The sequence below is a fragment of the Nanorana parkeri genome, unplaced genomic scaffold, assembly GCF_000935625.1.
Source record: "Nanorana parkeri isolate BGI_ZX_2015 unplaced genomic scaffold, ASM93562v1 scaffold810, whole genome shotgun sequence".
Classification (NCBI taxonomy): domain Eukaryota; kingdom Metazoa; phylum Chordata; class Amphibia; order Anura; family Dicroglossidae; genus Nanorana; species Nanorana parkeri.
In genome coordinates this window covers 363,736-372,669 of record NW_017307078.1, presented here as the reverse complement: position 1 = coordinate 372,669, position 8,934 = coordinate 363,736, and the positions used below count along the sequence as shown (strand labels likewise).

Below are 8,934 nucleotides of genomic sequence, written 5' to 3'. Positions count from 1 at the left end.
AGAATTTTTTTAATAATAATTATAGTATACAAATATATTTATATATAAACGTTTTATTTTCCTAATTATTTGTACACTTTTTTTTTTTACACTTTGTAAAAAAAAATAAGTGTAAAAAAAAATATTTTTTTTTTTTTTTCAGTTTTTATCAAGCAATCACTATGACTGCTTAATACATTAACTTTTTACATTTTTTAGTTATTATCAGGCTGCTCCAAGCTTAGGAACAGCTAATAATAACTTTAGAGACTGATCCTGACAGCATGTCAGAATCAGATCTCACTAAAGGTCTTTGATCGTTCCTAGACGATCAAAACTGATACATTTCACTCAGATACATTTTGTATCTAGTGGTTGAAATGTATCATTTAACATCGGGCCAGGCTTTCCAGCTGTCAAAACGAATAGCAGAGAGGTGAGTCACTGCTACCTCTCTGCTATCTTCAGCTGTCAGATACGGGATCGCTATTTAGCGAACCCGTATCTGAATGTAAAGGCTTCATTCTTTCATTAATGAAAGAAAGAAGCTTTTAAAAAAGCTTAACTATTTCATTAATGAATGTCTCAATAGTGAGGCATTAATTAATGACTGGAACTGCTGAGAATCAGCAGTTACCAGCATTACAGAGGCTAATATAACTCGGCACGTACAGTGTACGTGGCCAGTCATATAGCCACTTTGTGACGGGACGTACACTGTACGTCTCCCGTCACGAAGGGGTTAAGCAAGCCCCAGAGGTGGTGTGTTTATGGCAGGGGTCATAATATACAGACTCCCGGCTGTTTGCACCAGCCAGCCAATGCACACATTTTGCAATTCAACTTTATGTCGATATCCCATTTACACCTTAGAGGTTTGATGTATGCATCCTGTACCCTTGCAGACACCCAAACAACCTTACCAGCCTCAAAGGGCATAAGTCTCACGAGGACAACATATTACATTCTACTTGCCTTAATATCCCTGTACACCACGTTCCTGGAGTGGAGATATTCCAGGGCAGACACAATCTCTGCACCGTAAAATCGTGCTCTCTCTTCTGTGAAAACTCGTTCACGAGACAAGTGAAAGAACAGCTGCAGGGAGGAATAAACTTGTCACCGACAATATATCACCAGTATGGTTCTTAGGAGTAAAAGTCTGAACAACATTTTTATTTATTAAACCTAAATTACCCATCAAAAACATGGCTGAAACCACATATCCAGCAACCTGAATGTCCCCTTTTGTACAAATATACAGTATTGTAGTGGCAGTGCAGTGAACCTTTATGTCCACCAACTGCACCAATAGCGGTCTCTCTGTTTGTACTTGGATTTAATATAGAACATCTCTCTGCCTTCCAGCAAATGCACTTTCGTTTCTTGCTGGGAATGTAATGTTGAGTAAATAAACCGTGTGATTTTATCTAGAGTTTTACCATATAAATGCCTGTGTGTATTGTGAGGAGCCCTACTGACGCGAGCAGGTGCCACACGTGAGTCATGTACTCCAGGTTTTCAGATAGCTAGTTGACTATTGTGCAGACCTAAACAGCAGGATGTCTGGACATCCACTCTGAATAATTCAGAGGAGGGACATCCTGCTCTTCCTGATCCTCTCAGAGATTGTGATGTCTGATCTTCCGTTTGCCAGAGCAATCATCAAGCACAGAGCTATGGCTGGACTCTTATTAAGACAGCCCAACATGCACTGCAAACACAAAAGCCATGGGAAAAAGTGTGTGTGTGTGTGTGTGTGTGTGTGTGTGTGTTTATAATCTAAAGCTACAAAATGTAACATTAAATTGACCAGAAACCACTATAGTTTCCTTTGGGAAAACATAACAGTTCGCAATTTCCTTGTCCCAAATCACCTTCTTCCCTTGACTGACAGCTGGAAGCCGCCTGGTTGCCAAGGGCAATGCTAAATTTATACTTCAGACACATTGAAATGAGACTTGTGTTCTCAATAACTGGCATGCATGCATTAAACCACAAAAAAATGTCCGCACCTCTCCACCATTAGCATACTCCATAACAAAGCAGAGCCTGTCACTTGTCTGAAAGGCGTATTTCAAAGCCTAGAAGAAAGAGAAGACAGTGAAAATCAGCGCGCACTCACGAGACAGGGAAAGTTCTGCATTTCAACACAATGTTACAGAGACAAATTCTGTCAATTATTCATCAGAATTACAACAGCTTATCTATCTGTCTTAATAAATCTGTTACCCAGTATACAGTTATTTTAAATTTACAGATATGAAAGAACAGTGAATCGCACAATAGTTGGATACTACGGATGGTATGATATGGGAAAATAACTACTTAACTCTATTTGCATCTAAACCAACCACATAACTAATGTAGTAAAGTGTGGCAAACCTTTAGAGGGTCTACTATTGACCTTTTACGAGTCAGTCCAGCCAAAAGGGACTTCTTTTATAAGTGGAGAATGACAGGCTCAGCTATACATCTCTTAAAAATGCCTTTTTTCCCACCCACCTTGGCAGGAACCTTTATCATAAAAGTACACTAAACTAAGAACCCAGCAGGGAGAGTGGGAGCCATTATAACGGCTCTTAGTTGTGAGGATCTGGGAACTCAAACTAATGAGCAAACCTCTGCACTGATCTGTGAGACATAAATGTCTCTAACATGCGTTTACAATTGAAATCTACAGTTTACAGTGAAATGACCCTTCACAGGCAGGATGGGGACAGACAACCAAGTATCTGCATTAGAACAGCCAAATTGTCTATTAGCAGTTCTCCAACCTTCAGAAATGAAGACAAAGTATTTGGGTTTTGTTTTATCAGAAACTAGAGAATAGAAGAGATTTAAAGAGTCTATACTAGGGATGCACCGATACCGGTTTTTCGGTATCGTGTACTGACTTTGTTTTCGGCTCTCGCTGATACCGAATGTCCCATTAAGGATTAGCTTCCTGATTAGCCGGGAAGCAGTCTGCATGCTCGCTCACCACCAGGTGACGAGGAAGCATGGAGCCAGCTTCTCGACCAATCAGGAAGCCGGGTCATTACACACCACCTGGCTTCCTGATTGGCCAGAAAGCCAGCTTTATGCTCCCTCGTCACCAAGTTCCGGTATCGGGAGCATTTTGGAGAGTATGAGTACCCGCCCAAAATACTCTGTATTGGTGCATCCCTTGCCTATACAGCTCTATTGTAATTATACAATACAAATACATGATTAGGGAAGAAAAATATTTCCTTCAGGGTACCAAAAAGAAGCTACATACCGTTAAAAATGGATGCCTTGTATTCTGCAAGACTCTGCTCTCTGTAACTGTATGGGCCACTTCATCCTGGAATTACAAAAGGAAAACATCCCATGATAATTCTATTTCTGCTGTCTCATTTTGATTTAACACAGACAACGTTTTATGGTATCTTAGAGATGTTGTGAATGGGTTGGGTGTGTACACTGAAGGGCACATACGCCGTACCGTGTACATGGAAAATGTTGCTGGGGGAAGAGGAAGATGTCTTATGGCAGAAGAGACTTTACAAATCCCTACCTCCCAGCATTATTTTAAATAGTTACCTTCTCCAGATGTCTTTAGGTCAGTCATATGACAAACAGGCATCTTGTACCAGCGGTGCGTGGTCTTAAATGATGTCAGCATCATTACACCTTGGTGACACCCTACATTCATTGGATGCCAGCACATCTAGTGGCCAAAATAAATTACTGTGGGGGACAGGGCTGCAGAAGAAGTCCAGAGCTGCTTTTGTTTTGTTTTTTATTCTGAAACCTCCTGGGGACCATTTTAAAACAAAAACGTTAGCCCAGATTTGGACTTTAACACCAAGACTCTGTGGTACTTGAATAATGCTCATTTGCTGTTAATCATGTGTACACCCCTTTATGTGTAAGATAAGTAAACCTAATAAAGTGACCAATGAGTACATTATATATATATAGATATCTATTTATCTATCTATCTGCAGATAGATAGATAAATAGATAGCAGCCCCAAGTGCGCGCCCAGTTCACTCACCTTGGCAATGATGACATCTTTGCGCAAGATTTTCATAGCATAATAGCGACCAGTTGCCTTCTCCCGTACCAGGATCACTTTTCCAAATGTTCCTTTCCCCAACAGCTTGAGATAGTCAAAATCATTCATGGTCTACACAAATGAAAAATGAAAGTTAACTTAAGAAGTTTTGGTAACAAACAGTTATTGTCTGGTTTTATATATAAAAACTATAATCTTTTTTTATTTTACATATCCATGTAAAAATGTGTAAGTATCTTATCAGTGTGCTAAGGTTTTAAAAATGGTGACCCGCACAGTCTGATCTACAAAGTTTTCACAAGAAAAGTATGTGTTAAATACAATCATGAGGAGCATACATATAAACATGTGAAAGGTTTGTAGGGACCATTTGGTAGCTTGATTTTTTGAGTCGCTGACCCAAAACATGCCATTTCTTAAGTCGATAGCTGCAAATATTCTGGTCACCCTCTCAAAGTATGAAGAAAAATGCTCATCTTAAAAGCCATCCTCCTAAAGACTCAGGTCAAAATCCCAGGTTCTCCAAGAATAACCACCACCAGTCCAGCTGAGGCTTAGCTTACCCAACGATCCATTGGAGCACTATTTCCTAACCCTGTATAACTCCATGGAAGTGCTTACACGGGGTTAATGTTCTCCTCCTGGTCAGATGAGTATGTTCGGGCATGATGATACCCCCCACTTCCCAGGCCCAAGAACTTCAATTGTGAGATGGTTACATTACATGCTCATCTATAACTGGCAAAAGCAGGTATGGAGCAGGGCGCTCAGAGTGGAGAGAGGCAAGTATCGGTGGGTTGGGGATTTTAATGGTCAAAGTGGCAGTTTCGCTTCAATCAGGAGAGAAATGGCAGCCCCGTATTATTTTTAAGGACAAGTTTCTCTTAAAGACACTTTTCAGAATAATGTGGTGTGTCTTCAGAGCTCCTCCCACTTACTGCTTTGGAGCACCCCTTCGATATTGCCACATCCATCTCTTCTGTGCTGGTTGCATCACCAACAGAGCTATAATTGAAGTCCATTGGGTCCTCCTCCTGCTGTAGTTCAGAATCTCGGTTCTTTAAGCTATTGGCAACAGTTTGGATTGCTCGCATCCATTCTTCCCTGATGTAGTACAAAACAACATGTCATCATTGTAGTGCCTCAATTATCAATGGAATCCGTTGAAATCAGCAATATAAATCAGTCAAGCCATTGTGTAACCCAATGCCCTGGTACCTCTCCTCTGGCGTCTCGACATGAAAAGTGCGCTCAATAACCGTCGTCCACTGTAAGCATCGTATCACAAAGGTATTGGGTCGGGGACGCTCTGTCTTCATGAGCTGGCATTCTGAAAAGAAAAGGACAATGTAGCTGTAGGTATATGTATAGCTGTAATGTCTCCAGGAATATAAAGGCACTGGGTGCTTACCTCCCACAGAGAAGTTGTTAAGAGGTGGCATAGATACACTGTGTTCTGAGGAATCTGGCTTTTCCTTATAGCCGATGAAGGAGCCATCACTCTTCAAAAGGAAGTACCTGGGTCTCCAGGTCTTTATATATTCACCTGAGAACAGAAGAGAACATCAGAGAGGTCAACATACATGAACCTTGGTATTTGTAACATTCTTAAAAAGGAGAACTATGGGGTCAAGGCTTTTCCCCATAGTTCTCCTAAGGGTCACGGGAGAACACAAAATAGCGTTCTCCCGTGACCCAAAGCTCAGTATACCGCGAGCTGTAGCATACTGAGACGCCGCAGAAGGAACAGATCCCGACATTACTGTCGAGATCCACCCAGCTGCAGGATTGACAGCAGGCTCTGCCTATCCAGAGCCGACCTGTGACAGTTTCATTGTCAGAGGTCGGCTCAGATTATGAGGCTGAGTGAAAATCACTCGCCTCATAATTCTCCTTTAACTCAAAGTCAACTCAATATTAAATTTTTAACTCAATAATGCATCCTACGAATTCCTGTGATGTATCAGTATCTGCAGTCTGATTTAAAGCAGAATAAGGTTACATAAAGCATTAAAGCAGAAACCTGACCTAAACAAATACTGTGCAAATACAGGAACCAGATGCATTTTTACTTGGTGTCACTTGTGTACTTCCATTTAATCCAGAATAAGACTCCTCCTGCACTTTACCTCTGTGCAGGACTTTCCTGTAACGAGGACCAATCACTGCTGCTCCCTCTCTGTGTGCCAGGTAAGGAGTCTTGTATCTGTAATGTCACTAACTTTTATAAAGCAATATCTGGGTTTCCAGAGGCTTTTGGTTCACACAAAGTGGATTTATATGAGGAACTGAGGAATATATTTAAAGTTACATTAAAAGGATAAAATCCCCCCTCCCCCCATTCTGCTATAAGGACTTACCTCAAATGATACCTCTTGATCCGATCATCATCTTCCTTCCAGTAGTTTTCAGGAGTCCCTCCAACGCTGCTGCCGGTCTCTGATCCAGCGCTGACTGCTGTGTTGTCTGTGTCCCATGGAGTCTATGCAGGTGAACGCTGCTGGGCTGCCTGCATTTACTTACCTTGCGTCTCTCCTCGTCTCCCAGCCGAAGATCTGTACTGCACATGCGCCCGCCCCATCATCCTTTGCGGCTGCTGGAGAATTTTTCAGATCTTCAGACGGAAGAGCGCGGTGGAGATACAGGTAAGTAAAACCATTTTTGGTGACTTTAAAAAAAAAAAAAATGTTTTTGCATATACCTACTGCTTGCTAGCAGTGGATGCATTAAAAAAATTATGCTTTAAATGAATTTTGTTAAAAATAAAGGAATTGTTACTGCTCTATACATTATACTGCTAATATGCTGCTAATAGTAGAATTGGGAAGATTATTGCACTGCAGCAGAAAATCTATCTGCTGGCCAGACCCACTTGACTTACAGCCAATCTTCTGCCTACACAAGAAATAAAATGTAAAAAGTATATTATATTCCTTTAAATGCCAATGTTTCCTTTAGAAATTGCCAGAGAAATATTTTACGCCTGTTGGCCACTAGAGGGAGCATGCGCATTGCAGCTGCATACAGGAAGCGTTTGCTTCTACTGCCTATGGCTAATCCCATTTTGAAATGCCAAGGCAGCATACCAACATGAATATTTATCACCTACAAGGCACTACAAGGCAGCATGAATATTTATCACCAGTGACATAAGTTTCCCACTATAAGAAACATTACACTGTACAACACATGATGTATAGTTAAAATGTCACTAGCATATTATATGTGCTGCTGGTACTGTGTTGCTGAAATACTGCACACTACAGGGGTGCATGTATGACACAGCAAATCCCCACACAGCATTTCATTGTTAAAAAAAAAAAAAAAAAAGGAATACCAAAAAAAAACAAAAAAAAAAAAAAGATGAAAATGAGCTTCACCCCCTTTCACTAAAAATCACATCAACAACTCTTCAGCATGCCGATATGAAATCGTCTTGCATTCATTAGTTTAACATTTTTTCTTTTACTTACAACTACGGTTTTTCCACTTCCTGGTTGAGTGAGGCACTGGTGATGTAGCCCTGACCTCACAGATGCATCCTGGGAAGGCTTCATCACCAGTGCCTGGGAAATCTCATCTGTAAACTGTGAAATCTTTAAAGATCTCAGGGTAAGGCATTTTTTCCCCTCAGATCATGTGCACTGTCACATGTTCCAGGAAGCAGACACAGGAGGTTCCAGGAAGCAGACCCAGGAGGTTCCAGGAAGTAACGGGAGTAGTGTAAAGCACGCCGCCACTGGTCTCGAGAAGTCCAGAGACATGTTCTCTGGAGTGACGAATCACGCTTCTCTCTCTGGCAATCCGATGGACATGTCTGGGTTTGGCGGTTGCAGGAGAACAGTACTTGCCTGACTGCATTGTGCCAAGTGTAAAGTTTGGTGGAGGCGGGATTATGGTGTGGGGTTGTTTTTCAAGGCATTGGCTTGGCCCTTCAGTTCCAGTGAAGGGAACTCTTAAGGCATCAGCATACCAAGACATTTTGGACAATTTCATGCTCCCAACTTTGTGGGAACAGCTTGGGGATGGCCCCTTCCTGTTCCAACATGACTGCACACCAGTGCACAAAGCAAGGTCCATAAAGACATGGATGAGCGAGTTTGGGGAGGAGGAACTTGACTGGCCTGCACAGAGTGCTGGACCTCAACCCGATAGAACACCTTTGGGATGAATTAAGAGCCCGGCCTTCTCGTCCAACATCAGTACCTGACCTCACAATTGTGCTTCTGGAAGAATGGTCAAACATTCCCATAGACACACTCCTAAACCTTGTGGACGCCTTCCCAGAAGAGTTGAAGCCGTTATAGCGGTAGAGGGTGGGCCAACTTAATATTGAACCCTACGGACTAAGACTGGGATGCCCAATACCTTTGGCAATATAGTGTAGATTTCAACCCTAATTCCAAGCAGTACATCGCCCAGCCATTGCCCTGGCAATTACGAAACGAGGTCGGAGGTTTCCATGGTTGGGTTGTGCTGCACAGTCAAAAAAGCCTTGGAGCCCTAATGACTAAACTACAATTGCAATCTCATGTTATTGAACCCTTGGAGCTGAGCCTCTGCTGTGTATTTCAAAGCTTTCTTTGGGGGAAGAAATAGCACAACCCCTGGCAGTCAAAGCCAATACAACAATTAAAGTGTATGTAAATGCTAAACTTTTTTTTTTTTTTAAAGTTCGGATGGAGTAGGAAAGGAATAGGCCTCTCTAATCCAGAGAGTGAATCGACTTGTCCCATGACGACTGAATTTTGTGCTATAGAGGTCTGGAGTGAAACTGGGCAAATGGAGCTGCCTCGAAAGACTTGACTCTCATACAAACGCAGACAATGGGACAGCTACTGGACTGGAAAGTCTCAATCAGATCTTTTCTGTGTTTTCTGCAACATTTTTTACCATCTTTTATTATGTGA

General features: G+C 41.8%; 1 protein-coding gene across 1 annotated transcript in view; it reads right to left on the bottom strand.

Annotated features, from left to right (window-relative positions):
• AKT2 (AKT serine/threonine kinase 2) overlaps positions 1–8,934 on the bottom strand; it is a 41,241-nt gene that overhangs the window by 5,681 nt on the left and 26,626 nt on the right. Inside the window, exons 3-9 of the mRNA XM_018565075.1 lie at positions 5,436–5,570; positions 5,243–5,354; positions 4,963–5,128; positions 4,004–4,135; positions 3,242–3,307; positions 1,995–2,063; positions 955–1,077 (exon numbers count right to left, since the gene is read on the bottom strand). Of these exons, the coding sequence (XP_018420577.1) occupies positions 955–1,077; positions 1,995–2,063; positions 3,242–3,307; positions 4,004–4,135; positions 4,963–5,128; positions 5,243–5,354; positions 5,436–5,570 (803 nt within the window). The remainder of the gene's footprint in view (positions 1–954; positions 1,078–1,994; positions 2,064–3,241; positions 3,308–4,003; positions 4,136–4,962; positions 5,129–5,242; positions 5,355–5,435; positions 5,571–8,934) is intronic.